The sequence below is a fragment of the Danio rerio genome, chromosome 4, assembly GCF_052040795.2.
Source record: "Danio rerio strain M-AB ecotype USA chromosome 4, GRCz13ab, whole genome shotgun sequence".
NCBI classification, from domain to species: Eukaryota; Metazoa; Chordata; class Actinopteri; order Cypriniformes; family Danionidae; genus Danio; species Danio rerio.
Genome location: NC_141024.2, coordinates 68,582,189 through 68,597,986, shown reverse-complemented (window position 1 = coordinate 68,597,986; position 15,798 = coordinate 68,582,189). Strand labels below are relative to the sequence as shown.

Sequence of the window (15,798 nt, the reverse complement as noted above, 5' to 3'; positions counted from 1 at the left end):
TGTTCATTGGTAAGAGGAATGTGGTCAAGCCATCAGCATTTCATAGTAGTACACAGTAACACAGTAATGGTCAGTTTGTACAAATTACATTCCATACTAGTGTAAATAGCAAATGGTACTTTATATGGTGGCTGTAAGGTCTCCCTTTCTAATGGATAACGTTAGCAGGTAACTACTTTGTTTTTCGTTCACTTTCTCATGTTTAACCACGCCATAAAAATGCGATCGTAATAACATTGTACCATAGTAAGGCTTAATTAAAACGCACTTCAGGTAATTATAAAAGCTAAATGTTTATGCAGAATAAATAAATTAAAATGATACTTATAAAAAACATGACATCCCATACTAGTGTATATAGGAAATAGTACATTATAAGATGGTTGTAATGTCTCCGTTTGTAATAGAGAGCAGGTAAAACGATCTACTTTGTTTTCTCGTTCACTTCTGAGGTTTAACCACGCCATAAAAATGCAATCGTAATGGCATTCTATCGTAATAAGGCTAGGACAAATTAAAACGCACTTCAGGTATTTATAAATTATGGCTAGGCTGAATAAATGAATGAAAATAATACTTACAAAAATGAAAGCACGGACGAACCTATACTGAAAACAGTGCAGTTTTGTACATACATAATGAAACATACGTTGCAGAAAATATATTATATGTTATAATATATATATATATATATATATATATATATATATATATATATATATATATAATATGAATGATATTTTATTGAGTAAAACGGTCACGAAATTACCGTAACAGTAATATGTGTGCTAAACAATGAATAGCTGCGGTCTTCACTGGATTTCTGAAGTGCTGTTGGCTTGATAACATCTTTTTTTCTTCTTTTACATCTAGTGTCAGTTTCAAAATAGGTTGTCATTTGTAAATGGTAATAGCAATATTTAATATTTTGTTTTTATCCGTTTTGTTGATGAATGTTCAATGTTATAACAGCAACCAATAATTATGTGGCAACATATACAAAATCAAGCTAATTTTTTGTTATGGGAATACATATAATTTTCTTTAGGTGCACTTGTAATAACTGTGAAAAAATGCCAACAGAAGTAGAAAACATCTGCTGCAAAGAAACACAGAAGGTAATGTAATTGCATTAATGGCTTTTCATTAATGTTTCTGAGTTTGACTAATAGTGCACTTTTCATAAAGGATACATGCAAGTTGACCACGCAGAAATTAATTATTGTCATACATTACGGTTTAGGTTGTCCAGCGTATGATGCAGGTTCCAGACCCTCCTACTTGCATGGTGCAGCATCCTGGTTTTGAACCCAATTGTTTAAACATGTACACATTACAGAATATAAATGTCACGTTCAAAAATAAATGTTCGGGTGGATCCAAATGCGAGTGAACAAAGTAATTTAATAAACACAGTCAAACTCAAAAAGGCAGGTGTAACAAAAGAGTGAGGTGCTAAGGCTAGGGGAACAGGACAGGAATCGAACAGGAAATCAGGCTCTAGCAGAAGCTCCTCACGGTCCTGAGCACAGACAGAGAGACACACATGAGCACACGTAACGAACTGACAATGAACATTAAACACGTAGCACTTAAATAGTCACGATGATGTAATTCAGCTGGCGAAAAATCAATCCAGCGGAGTGACGTAAGGCCACGTGACCAAAACAACACACGTGGGCCACAAAAGCAAAACAAACCCACATGATCACACAGACATTCCGGAAGAGCGCACAAACCTGCAACCGTGACATTACCCCTCTCTCAAGAGCACCTCCTGGTGCTCCCAGAAGCGCTTACCTGGCGATTGTAATCATCGATAAGAGAGTGATCCAATATGTCCTTTGCAGGGACCCAACTCCTCTCCTCCGCACCATAACCTTCCCAGTCCACCAAGTACTGAAATCCTCGCCCCCTCCGTCTTGAGTCCAGAATGCGCTTAACCGAATAAACGGTGTCCCCATCTACGAGACGCGGCGGGGGGGGAACCGGAGTGGGCGGATTAATCGCCGTATGAAAAACGGGCTTTAATTTGGAAACATGGAACACGGGATGAATTCTCCTGTACGCTGGAGGAAGTTTGAGGCGGACTGCCACCGGACTAATGATCTTGATGACAGTGAATGGGCCAATAAATTTGGGTGCAAGTTTATTACATACGGAACGCAAGGGAATATTCTTAGTTGAAAGCCACACTTTTTGACCGACGACGTAAACGGGAGGCTTCGACCGGTGGCGATCGGCTTTAGCCTTAGTGCGCGCACCCACTTGGAGGAGGGTCTGCCTGGCCCTGTTCCAAGTGCGTCGGCACCTCTGGACAAAGGCGTGGGCGGAGGGGACCGCGACTTCGGATTCCAGACTGGGAAAAGCTGGTGGCTGGTAACCTAAACTACACTGAAACGGAGAAAGGCCCGTAGCCGACACTGGTAATGAATTGTGTGCGTACTCCACCCATGGGAGCTGCTGACTCCAAGAGGAGGGATTCTGGGAAACCAAACAACGTAACATTCGCTCGAGATCTTGGTTTGCCCTCTCAGTTTGTCCGTTACTCTGAGGATGAAACCCAGAAGAAAGACTTACAGTCGCTCCCAATAAATGACAAAATTCTCTCCAAAATTTAGAGACAAACTGGGGCCCCCTGTCAGAAACCACGTCCGTCGGGAGGCCATGAATGCGAAAGACGTGATTAATGACAGCATCCGCTGTCTCTCTGGCTGAGGGTAATTTGGGCAGAGGAATAAAATGAGCTGCCTTCGAGAACCGGTCCACAACGGTCAAAACAACCGTATTGCCACCAGACGGCGGGAGCCCGGTGACGAAATCTAGCGAAATGTGCGACCAGGGTCTCGAAGGCACTGACAGCGGCTGAAGGAGTCCAGCGGGAGGGCGATTAGAAGTCTTAGAAACAGCACAAACAGAACAGGCCAAAACAAACTCGCGTATGTCCCGTGCCATAGCTGGCCACCAGAATCGCTGTTTAACTAAAAATAATGTACGACTCACCCCCGGATGACAAGCCACTTTGGAGGAATGTCCCCACCGAATAACGTCAGACCGAATCTCCTCCGGCACAAACAAACAACTGGGTGGGCATCCGGCCGGGGGCGTTACCCCATCCAGGGCTGTGCGGACCCTGCTCTCGATCTCCCATGTCACAGCAGAAATACAAATCCTCTGGGGAACGATGGGCTCAAGAGACGTATTGCGCTCGGAAGAATCAAAAAGACGGGATAACGCGTCGGGTTTGATGTTTTTGGAACCCGGCCGATAAGAGATGGTAAAATCGAAACGACCGAAAAATAATGCCCACCGAGCCTGCCTGGAGCTGAGTCGTTTGGCGGACCTGATGTATTCAAGGTTCTTATGATCGGTCCAAACGATAAAGGGAACCCCCGAACCCTCCAACCAATGACGCCACTCCTCCAAAGCGAGTTTGACAGCCAACAACTCCCTATTACCAATGTCGTAATTACGTTCTGCGGGAGATAATCGATGAGAGAAAAACGCGCATGGATGAATTCTGTCATCCGAGGCGGCGCGCTGGGACAGGATAGCTCCCACCCCCACCTCTGACGCGTCAACCTCCACCACAAACTGCCGGGAGGGATCAGGTGTCACTAAAATGGGAGCTGAAACAAAGCGGCTCTTCAGATTGGAGAATGCAGCCTGTGCTGCGATCGACCACCTGAAGGGAGTTTTGGAGGAGGTCAAGGACGTCAGAGGGGCGGCGAGCTGGCTGAAATTGCGAATAAAACGCCGGTAAAAATTAGCGAAGCCCAGAAATCTCTGCAGGGCCTTACGAGACTCGGGGATTGGCCAATTCACCACAGCCTGAACTTTCTCTGGATCCATGCGCACCCCCTCGACTGACACAATGTGTCCTAGAAAGGGAACAGACTGTGCATGGAACACGCATTTCTCCGCCTTGACAAAAAGCCCATTCTCTAGCAGCCGCTGAAGCACTCGCCTGACGTGCTGCACATGTTCCTGGAGAGAACGAGAAAAAATCAGAATGTCATCCAGGTAGACATAAATAAACTGATCTATCATATCTCGCAACACGTCATTTACGAGTGCTTGGAAAACCGCAGGAGCATTAGAAAGCCCAAAAGGAAGAACACAATATTCAAAATGCCCCCTGGGGGTCAAAAACGCGGTTTTCCACTCATGACCCTGCTTCATGCGAACCAAATGATATGCGTTGCGGAGATCTAATTTCGTGAAAAACGAAGCCCCCTGCAGACGCTCGAACGCTGAAGACATCAGCGGCAAAGGATATGTATTCTTCACCGTGATGCTGTTCAGCCCTCGATAGTCAATGCAGGGTCTAAGGGACCCATCCTTCTTTTTCACGAAAAAAAAACCCCGCCCCCGCCGGTGAAGAAGAGGGCCGTATGATCTTGGCCGCTAGAGAATCAGAAATATATTTCTCCATGGCCTCCCTCTCAGGAATAGAAAGAGAGTATAACTTGCCTTTAGGCGGAGACGTACCTGGCAATAAATCTATTGCACAGTCATAGGGACGGTGAGGAGGCAGTGAAGCAGCTCGAGACTTACTGAACACTCTCTTCAGGTCGAGGTACTCACTGGGCACGTTTGACAGGTCCATGCGCTCCTCCTGAAACACAGAACAAGAAACAGCAGAACGAGCAGACGAAAGACAAGACTGATGACAGTTCTCACTCCACGAAAGTATGGCATTAAGACCCCAGTTAATGTGAGGCTTATGAAGAATTAACCAAGGATGACCTAAAACCACTGGTGTGTTAGAACAGTCTGTTAAAAAAAATGAAATGTGTTCAACATGATTTCCAGACGTGATCAGCTTTATGGGTTTGGTGGAGTGAGTGATAGTGGGAAGGGAAAGTCCGCTGAGTGCGCGTACTGCAATGGGTTGTGACAGAGCAATAACCGGAAGTTTAAAACTGAAAGCGAAACCAGAGTCAATGAAGTTTCCCTCCGCCCCGGAATCGACGAGCGCCTGTGTGTCTTGAGTTCCGGAACCCCATGATAAGGAGACGGGCAGTATAGTGGCAGACGTAGAGGATTTGTCCAAATTAATTTCACCCATCAGTAACCTCTTACCTACTGATGGGTGTTGACTTTTACGGGACAGGAAGCCACCCGATGCCCCGCCCCACCGCAGTAGAGACAGAGTCCCTCCGTTCTTCGCCGGCGCTTCTCCTCTACGGACAAGCGGGATCTGCCCAACTGCATGGGTTCCGGGTCAACGCTCCCAACTTCCGGTGCCATCGGCGAGACCGGCGAGTCAGGGACAGGATCCGGAAACCTGTTTTGCCGCATGCGACTCTCACGGCGAAGCAGTCTGGAGTCCACCCGGATGGCCAAATCCACTAGCTCGTCGAGGGTCTTGGGAAGATCTAGGGAGTAGATCTCGTCCTGAAGACGATCCGAAAGGCCATGAAGGAACATGTCCCATTGAGCCTCCGCGTTCCAGCCGGATTCAGCAGCCAAAGTGCGGAACTCAATGGAATAGTCCGCCACGCTCCGATTCCCCTGGCGGAGCTCAGCGAGGACTCGAGCGGCCTCTCTCCCAGAGGCGGCCCGATCAAAGACCTTTTTTAGTTCCTTTGAGAACAGGTCGAACGAAGAACAACAGGGTAATTTCTTCTCCCATGCTGTGGTTCCCCATTGAGCCGCCCTTCCTGAAAGGAGAGTGATGACGAACGCCACCTTGGCCTGCTCTGAGGAAAACAAAGATGGCTGCAGGGAGAAGTACAGGGAGCATTTGGCTAAGAAGGACCGGCATAAGTGAGGCTCCCCAGCATAGCAGGTCGGCGGAGGAAGGCGAGGCTCAACTGAGCGACCAACGCCCAAGTTAGCACTGGCAGTCACCGGCGCAGGTATCACCTCCGGAGCTGGTGCAGGCTCCCCTTGTGTTGTTCCGGAAATCAGCTGTTGGACCTGCGTAGTGAGTAACGACACCTGACCAACCAACGCCTGGATAGCCTGTGCAGTCGTGGCTAAAGCCTCGTCCTGGCGATCGATCCTGGCGTTGCTAGCAGTAAGGAACTCCGATATCTGAGAAGTACTCGCTGGATCCATGGTAAAGGTCAGTTCGTTTTGTCACGTTCAAAAATAAATGTTCGGGTGGATCCAAATGCGAGTGAACAAAGTAATTTAATAAACACAGTCAAACTCAAAAAGGCAGGTGTAACAAAAGAGTGAGGTGCTAAGGCTAGGGGAACAGGACAGGAATCGAACAGGAAATCAGGCTCTAGCAGAAGCTCCTCACGGTCCTGAGCACAGACAGAGAGACACACATGAGCACACGTAACGAACTGACAATGAACATTAAACACGTAGCACTTAAATAGTCACGATGATGTAATTCAGCTGGCGAAAAATCAATCCAGCGGAGTGACGTAAGGCCACGTGACCAAAACAACACACGTGGGCCACAAAAGCAAAACAAACCCACATGATCACACAGACATTCCGGAAGAGCGCACAAACCTGCAACCGTGACAATAAATAATATATACAGGGCAGACTATGGACCGTTGAGACACAGAAATGTTGAAGAGTAAGTTTTTGTAAAATGTATTTTAATAAATGTTAATAAATGTATTTTAAGTTACTAAGTACAAATCACTGAAAACCAGTTTAAAAAAACTTAAATAAACAATAAATATATACACATATGTACAATTGCAAGGTTTGATATGCAATGCTGACATCCGTTTCCTTTTATTGCCATAGGCGTTTCCGTTATCTGTCATATCGCAGCTTTGTTAGCTGGTGCTGGGGCTGGCTAGGACGTGAAGTGAGGGTTGTCATCCCGTCATGTGTGGTGCGCCGGATACGCCAGGAGTTTCCGAATGCAGCAGGACAGTATGTTGGGTTCCGGCCTCCCCTTGATTAAATCTTGAAACATGCTGTGAAATAACATGCTCTTTTGAGGGTTTCTCAAATTGAGAGGAAAGAGGTGGTGGAACCGGAATGGACTGCAGCTCTTCCACATATGGTGCTGGATCCAAACAGACCTCATCTAGCACAAGGACCATGAGGTCCTTCACGTAGCCTAATAATAAAAAAAAATGTTTTCTGAGAAAACAATTACATGTTTGGAACAACTATACTGTGATATTTATTCATAATTTATTTAATCTGCTTATATTTACTTTCTCATAAATAATTATTTGTAATTTTGTTATTAAGAACTCATAATAAAAAAAAATCCAACTTACCATATGTTGGCTCTGTTTTCACTGGTTTTGCTGTGCATTCCCCCCTTTTCGTTTTTGGAAATACAAATTTGTACACAGCCTGTCCAGTAGTAGTTATTGCCTGTTCACGTTGACAATTTTCATTCTGGTGCATAGCTGCGAGATATAACCTGTAAATCATTGAACAAACCAATGAAAAATGTACACATTGTAACAACTATTGTATAAATATTTTAAATGAAAATAACAAAGATAAACACCTGCACAGCATTCCAATAAAAGGAAAAACAACATTCTTTGGTGTGAAACGCAGAATCACACTATGAAATGCCTCAAGTGAGGATGTTTGATAGTGGTGGCTGAGTTTTGCAACATCCTTGACAACTCTCTTGTTGTTCAAAACCTTTTCTACTTTATAGAGGGCCTGTGAACCTGTAATGATACAGCCATGAAATACGAACAGCAGCTCTACATTTAACCAGTATTGTGTAAATTCATAAACTTTTTTTGGATAAATACCTGGTTGGAACCATTTTTTGCGATCTCTTGAAAGTACATCAGGGTGTTCACACTTTGGAAACAGCGGGTTATTGTGAACATGTATATTTTGTATGTGGTTCAGTAAGGATGTTAATTTGGCAACCTTTTCCGGGCCAGACACGGAGGAAGTCGCACTCCAGTACACATGGTTCTTTATACTTTTCAACCATCTCTTCAGCACCTCACATTCTTTCCTTTTTGAAAGCTTCTCAAGCTTCTTGGACAAACCTGTACAATCAAAAACAAAATTTGTAAAATAATTACATCAAGAAACTCAAATGAAAAACAAAAATCAACATGACTAAGCTTCTATAAATATAATACTTATACAAGTATTGCCACATAAGTAGCGGTGTGCTATATCTATCGGTGTACCTATCTATGTATCTATGTATGTATGTATGTATGTATGTATGTATGTATGTATCTGTCTATCTATCTATCTTTCTATCTATCTGTCTATCTATCTATCTATCTATCTATTTTTCTAAACACATTTTTTGATTTTTGCTACTAATGTAATATTACTCATATATTTATATATACATGTGTATTACATATTGTTACCTTTTTCAAAGTGCCACACATCATAGAACTGGGTGATGCCACGCTCTCTCAGGTACTTTTGAATTTGAGGATGGCGATCGGTGACTATGTAGTCAACAGCTAAACCATTAGCATCCAGCTTATCAAGACAACGTTTTAATCCCTCTTTTTCCATGTGATAACTTCCACCGACTTCGTTGCTCTGTTGATAAGTACGCATAAGTTCAAATAAATAAGTAGAAACATTTACAAATTTAAACAAGTATAACAGTTCTTGTGTGTTTACACTCACCTGAATTAGTTGAAGATCGACAATTTTGTTGGTTTCATTGTCCATCAATGTGTAGCTGCCAAATTTTGCTGAATGTCCTATTTGAAAAAAAAAAGAATTATACATTAACACACATACATTTATCAGATTTCAAAGTGATTTAAATAAACCCACCATACCTGGTGTGTCAGCTCTCATATCTCCTGCTAATGCAACCGCTCCCTCTTTTTTTAGCTGTGTAAAAATATTTTGTTGCTCTAGATTCCACTTGTGTATGATGGCAGGTTCTAAAAAATTTCTGGCATGGTTCCTGAAAGCAGAGTACTGAATCGTTTGAAGATTCATGGCCTTGAAAACCTAAGGAGATATTGAAGCAATAAGTCATTATATATATATACACACACATACGCACACATAAAATTTGTATTTAAAATGTATAAACATTTATTTTTACTGTTGCATTATTTGAGAATACTAAATTATTGTTTAAATTACCCTCTGTAGTTGAATGAATGATCCACCAGTGAAATATGTAGCAGCAGACAACATCAGGTTTCCGACTGGAGTACTACCTACTATGGGCTGGCTCTGCCACTGTCGTAGGTAGTTACACTTGTCACACAGCTGTGTGAATGCAATAAAAGTCCCCATTTGTCTTTTTTGGATGGCACACTTTGTCTTACAGACGGGACAGGAACCAAACAAGTCTATAAGGCAGCTTTCAAATACAATGTATTTGTTGTCCATGTAGTTTGATTCTGGATCTAACCTAAATGAAACAAAGTGTAATCAATGTTTTAATATTATGATTTTATATTTAATAGTATGATACATTTTGTATACTACAAAGTTGTTGATAAAGATGCATTAACTTACACTGACTGTGAATCTTCCGTGACAACAGATTCCGGATTATAAGTGGAGTCATGTGGTTCTACATGCAAATCAGACTCTTCGTCCTCATCATCATTGTTGTCATCCTCCTCCTCCAACAAAAGACGAGGTCGCTTGCTTGGCCTAAAGATTGAACCCTTAATTGGTGTTGAAGAGAGCTGCATATCTGGCAAAGAAATAGTTTCTGTGCCAACATTACGACAAGACACTTTCGCCTGAATACCTATTAAAAAAAAGGGAATTGTGTTATTCATGCTATTTAATACACAATATACCTGGCACACAAACAACTTTAGAATGCACAAACAAACAACAGCAAATATTTAAATAATAAAATAAAACATACCTTTGCTTCTTACATGGATGTCCCGCAAAGTACGAAAAGAAACTTGTGTACCCACTGATCGCACATTTGGTGATCTTTTGGTGGCTACTGTCACAGTCTCTTTAATGTCTACCTGACATGCAACTTCTACATGTGTAGGTGTGGAAGGTAGGTCTGGGGAGCTGGTAACCTGTTGAGATGTTGTCTGGTAAAAATAAAAAGCATGTGTTTGTTTATTTTTTAATTGCCACCCCTGCTAAAAAAAATCACATGCTAGTAAGATATGTTTTGATGCTGTTTTCAGTGCTGGTCTAGCTGTTCTCAGTGTTGGCCCTGACCAATATTGAGACCAGCAAACCCATTGAAACCTGCAGCAAAACATACATTTCCAGCATGTGTTTTTTTAAGCAGATGTACATCATCGTAGCAACTTGCGGCTATTTCAAAGCATTATCAGTATATGTACAAACTTCCCAAGTTGATAAAAGTAGTTTGAAAAGCGACGTACAGAAAAAGCGAGAGTGGGAGATTTCACGACAAAGATGAATAGCGAGCGGGGGAGGAGGGGGCTGTGGCGGCGCCTCAGGGAGACTTCGGATGTCTGTATATACTCCACTATTTCAATTGTAAAACTCACGCAATGTTTCCGCATACATATACATCGTGTTTGCTGGTGACGAGCGTGGATAATTACAGGGATAAAACCGATACGTATGTTTGTAACGTTAGCTAAATCATACCTGCTAAACTCCCGTTTTTTCCCGAGAGTTTCTCGTATTTCACACTCATCTTCTGCCACCCTCCCGTTGTTATTTCCACAGGAAAACTTCCGTAATATCATCCACAAGCTAGCGCATTTACTTTGGTATAGCTTCTGATCGCCGATCCATACTCCTCCCGGTTCATAACTTTGTTACTTAGAGACCACCTCAACAAACTAAAGACTAACAATTGACAAAGACAAAACCAATTGCTAAAGACAAACCGCGTTTCTCGTGGTTTATATCCTGGTTTACGTCCGTACTACAACATAGCCTACAATGAATGCTAGAAACTATGCATGTAAGATATTGCAACAAATAGAAATACTTACAGGTTGTAGCTCACAATCCCCAGCATCGTCTTTTATCGTAGGTACTGCTCCTTCTTTGAGGAGAAGTTTTTGGCTAAATCCAGCCCTGAACTGCGACCAATTTTGAAAGCTGTCCTTTGTAAAATGCTGTGCACAGAGAGTGATATCTTTTTTGTAATATTCTGGAACATGATTAAAAATGAATTTTAACCACTTCTCTCTTTGTGTCACGTCCTTTGGAAGGTTAAATAGCGAAGCAGAACAAGATCCATGAAAATAGCAGCGTTTCGGCATTTTCCGTTCTTTACGCGTCTGTGGCCACGCTTCTTTGCAGCGCGAGGCGTGTGAGCAGTAAATGCGCGTAACCTGGAACCCCTGTGATGTCACAGGGGGCGGAAGACTTTGTTTGTAGTCTCCAAAATTCGTTCGTTGTAGGCTTTGCTAAGCTAACTCTGTAAAAGCTAATGTCTCCCTTTGCATTGAACTTTGGGTATATTACATTCAGAGATGTTGTTTATGTTCACTTAGCTACATTACACATGAACTAAAGCTTAAAATATGACATCGTTGTGGACCACCCCTTTAACATAGCTTGCCCTCACTTTTTATTAACTTGAAACTCCTCAAATACATTTGGGCACCCAGAAAAAGAGTGAAAAAGACTGCTGCTGAGCCATTTCTTGGTCCTCCACCAGTCAAAAGAAAAAAAAACCTTCAGGTTCTGTGTGGAAGCATTTTACAGTCAGTGATGCTGCAGATAAAACAAAGTAATACTGTATAATGTGTGCAAAAGTGAAATCAGCAGAGGTAGAGATATTAAACATCTGTCAACATCTTCTATCCATAATCATTCATTCATTTCTTTTCGGCTAAATCCCTTTATCAATCTGGGGTTGCCACAGTGGAATGAACCACCAATTTATCCAGCATATGTTTTACGCAGTGGCTGCCCTTCCAGCTGCTACCCAGCACTGGGAAACATCCATACACTCTCTTTCACACACATATAATAGGGACAATTTAGCTTACCCAATTCACCTGTATTGCATGTGTTTGGACTGTGGTGGAAACCGGAGCACTTGGAGGAAACCCACGCCAACATGGGGAGAACCCAGTCGGGGCTCGAACCAGTAACCTTCTTGCTGTCAGGCGACAGTGCTACTCACTGTGCCACCGTGCAACCTTCTATGTAATGTATTATCACATGCACTAAAAACATCCTCTCCTGATACTGTCTGTGAACCCCCCACAAGCATCAATCCTCTCATCAGCACAGCTATGCTCTGCTAAATCCTCCACAAGCACCAAACCATCAACACAGCCACATTCTGCCCCAGCAAGTCAGTTTCAAACATAAAAAAGACAACCAACCAAACTTTGTGTCTGTTTTGTGGCAGGCAGATGACAATAGCAGGGCTGTATCTTTTAGTATTATATAGAATACTTTTGTTCTGCCAGATCCCCCAGGCAGGGTTTTATTTAGATTTATTTAGTTAATTTTAGTTTTTGGAATTCTGTCCATTGGAAAGAAGTTCTTTCAGAAGAAGAACAGTTTTTTGAAGTATTATTTGTTTTTATTCTGTCTATTCAGTGTCGTTCAACAAGAACGGTGGTGGTGGGGTTCATAATATTCACAATGGTATTTTGTTAGTTGTTGGTTTAACCATGGATGAGATAATGGCTTCTATGTTATTTTCTTTTCAATGACATTTCTTATCACATGTTCAAAAACACCAGCCAATATTGCATATCTATAATTTATATAATGGGTATAATTAAACAATACTTTCACTATAACGTAAATTAGAAGTGTAATAGAAAAAAATATATGTTTTTGCGCCATTTTGAATTTTACTCGAATACAAATACAAATACTTTTCCCCCCTCAACAAATACAAATACAAATACCGGCTGCTCCGCACATCCCTAATATATATATATATATATATATATATATATATATATATATATATATATATATATATATATATTAGCGCTGTCAAAATTAACGCGTTAACGCATGCCATTAATTTTAAATAATTAACGCGTTAAAAAAAATTAACGCAGTTGCAGGTTTTTTTACTTCCTGTTGTGGTGGACGCGTGTTTAACATGCAAGAAATGTGGATAAGACCAAGGAAGCACTTTTTGAAGGCAAGTTCCAGTATAAAACAATTAGTTGCATCACAGGTTATCCAGAGTTTCATGAAATTTCGAGTGTTTCATTTTTACTTTCGACTTCTGTTGTAAGTTGATACCGCATGGCGAACAGAAAGAAAATCCTCCGCATTTTGTGACTCGGTGTTCCTTTAAGGTAAGGTTCCTTTTAAGGCTACATGGTAGAATTTTAATAAAAGTATTATCTTAATCATATTAAAATCGGAGTATTGGTGTCTTATGTGAAAGTACTCAGACAGTCTGGTGAAGTCGCGAGCTGTCAAAGACAGGGCATTACTCTGCCTTTCAGCTTTAGCCCTCCAAGTTTAGCGTGTTTCCTCATTAAACGCAATGAAAGCGTATGCTTCGCATTGTGGTGTCAGAATCCTTGTGAAATACAGTAATACTTTAGGACGCTTAGTTTAAGCAAATTTGATGAACGTGATCATGCGTGTTGAATCTGAGGGGAGTCGCTCCAGTATGGAAGGCCGTTGGGGCCAAAACGTCTGCATCGCGTTGTGTGTGTGTGTCTGTGTCAGGCCCGTTGAGGGGTGTCAGGGGTGGAGTAAGCGACGTATCTGAGTAGGGGCGAGAGGGGTGTGCAATGTATTTAACGACCGGTTTGCAAGAAATTATCATTCATTTGTGGGCATTTGGGAGTCTCTGTGCACTTGCGGGATACTCCTAGTCTTAGCAACTGGATGAATGCAAAGGAGGATTATTGCAAAATTGTTTCTACTCTATAACTAATGTTCTCAATTCACAGCAATAAAACTTTACAATGAGTGCAACAGTTTGTATTCTATAGTTTATTATTATAATTTTTCATTTTCCATATCTGCAGTGCCTGTATTTTGGAATTTTTTTGCAGTCCACTTAGAATCCAACATGGAAATCAATATTTTCTTTATTGGCATTGATTGTTTTGAAATTTAAATGTCATTAACATGCCTGTGTTTTAATTTCTGTAATAAATATGGCTGTCAAGCCAGGATCTTGATGGTTTATTGTGGGTATGTTGTTTACATGAAGAAATCTGTTACAAGTTAAACAAAAATTCTATTAAACAATTATATTTAGAATTTAAATATTTTTTGTCTTGCGTTTACATTAATTTTACATTTAAATAGTCAAAATGACTAGTTTCAGTATTTTAAATGCGATTAATCGCGATAATTTTTTTAAAAAAGGTGCGATTAATTAGTTATTTTTTTTTAATCGATTGACAGTACTAATATATATATATATATATATATATATATATATATATATATATATATATATATAAAAATATATATATATATATATATATATATATTTGCATATACAGATGTTACTACTTCAATGTGTTCCTTTTGCCGCCATTCATACCGCGGCGACGGTGGCAATTGGTGCACCAGCAGCTTTTGACCGCTGGGTGGCACTTTAACCACAGATATTCAGCTTTGCCTTTTCACAGTACTAAACGTCCAGGTTACGTAGGTAACCGACGTTCCCCGAATAGGGAACGGAGACTTGTGTCTCTATGAACACACTTTGGGAGTGCTTTAGACGACCAATCATTTCTGAAGATTTAAAAACGGGCCAATGAAATGACAATTGAATTGGCGGAGCTTAGCTCCACAGCTGAAACTGATGAGCCAATTAGGGCTATATCAGTCGGCTATGTGAGTTAGCTCGTCAGAATTATGCCTGCTGAAGAGCCAATTGCTCAGCTCTCAGCTGGAGACTCAGGTGTTGTGGCAGTGGAGACACACGTCTCCGTTCCCTATTCGAGGAACGTGGGTTACGTAAGTAACCTGGACGTTCCTTCTTGGGAACTTCGACGTGTGTCTGTATAAACAGACTTTGGGAGACTGTATGGAAAGCACCACAGCAACCAAGCCCGTCACGCTCCTGATGTGCAGTTTGCCAAGCCAAAGCGTGAGCGCACTGACATCACCAAGAGCGCAACCTTCCAACGTCCCCTAGGCCCAACATATTACCATTACATGGGAATAAATGTGAATGTTTAATCGTGGGTCGTAAGTGTACTTTTACCTAGCTAATATAGACTAGGGATTTTTTGGAATACGACTGCATTCGCAGGAGGAGGACGCGGCGAAGACCATCTGCTACCCAGAAGGGGAGACCTGATGGCAAGGGGGCATATGGACTAGCCCTAAAGAGGGGGAGTGCTACATATGGTAAGCTGGTTAGCGGTTTAGGGAAGACACGGGACCGCCTAATAAGGGGGAACACAGCGTGGTAATAATGCATATGGCATCACCAAGTGGGGATGCGCATAGCTGGCACCGATCCTCAATATGCGTGTAGACCAATGGGCGTACCAACCACACACTGAGCCATGCATTCGACTCCTCTGCTCGATGATGGGGGCCTCGGAGGAACTCTCTAGGGTTTGCCTGAGAAGGGAAACTTACTAGCAGAGTAGAAAAAAGGCGAACGCATCTCTGGTTTAGGGAGCATGGCGCAGCAAGCGTTTGTGACACCGAGCTTAATTCCCCCCCCCGATTGAATGGGGCAACCCAATAACCGGGAGGAAACTGGCTCCACTCGAAGATTATAAAACCTCACGAGCTTAATTCCCGAGCTTATTTGCAGCTCTGCAAATATCTGTGAGAGAGGCGCCACGTGATAACGCCCATGAGGAAGCGACAGCTTTAGTAGAGTGTGGTTTCACGTTAGGAGGGCGCGGCTCGCCTTGGCATTGATAAGCGAGGGCGATGCCATCAACTAACCAGTGGGCCAACCTCTGTTTTGATACGGCACTTCCCTTCTGCCGACCACCGTAACAGATAAAG

The 15,798-nt window shown here is 42.2% G+C and overlaps 3 protein-coding genes across 9 annotated transcripts in view; 1 reads left to right on the top strand and 2 right to left on the bottom strand.

The window, feature by feature from the left end:
- Positions 1 to 15,798, top strand: part of LOC147845236 (uncharacterized) — a 934,973-nt gene that overhangs the window by 35,114 nt on the left and 884,061 nt on the right. The window lies entirely within an intron of this gene.
- Positions 1 to 15,798, bottom strand: part of LOC101882744 (NLR family CARD domain-containing protein 3-like) — a 297,907-nt gene that overhangs the window by 142,207 nt on the left and 139,902 nt on the right. The window lies entirely within an intron of this gene.
- LOC101882440 (uncharacterized) lies at positions 827 to 12,794 on the bottom strand. Its single transcript, XM_087249895.2, has 12 exons — positions 10,860 to 12,794; positions 9,788 to 9,971; positions 9,424 to 9,664; positions 9,043 to 9,316; positions 8,727 to 8,904; positions 8,569 to 8,645; positions 8,298 to 8,478; positions 7,710 to 7,958; positions 7,451 to 7,622; positions 7,212 to 7,360; positions 6,498 to 7,045; positions 827 to 1,348 (listed from the first exon to the last, which is right to left on the bottom strand). Exons 1-11 carry the CDS (start codon positions 11,130 to 11,132, stop codon positions 6,798 to 6,800), a joined length of 2,226 nt encoding a protein of 741 aa, XP_087106021.1. The 5' UTR covers positions 11,133 to 12,794; the 3' UTR covers positions 827 to 1,348; positions 6,498 to 6,797.

Coding starts and splice junctions, on each gene's coding strand:
- LOC101882440 (XM_087249895.2), bottom strand. CDS start 11,132: ATGCCGAAACGCTGCTATTTTCATGGATCTTGTTCTGCTTCGCTATTT. Junction 8,479..8,568: donor TCGATCTTCAACTAATTCAG/GTGAGTGTAAAC, acceptor ACTTATCAACAG/AGCAACGAAGTCGGTGGAAG. Junction 7,361..7,450: donor TTTATTGGAATGCTGTGCAG/GTGTTTATCTTT, acceptor AATGATTTACAG/GTTATATCTCGCAGCTATGC.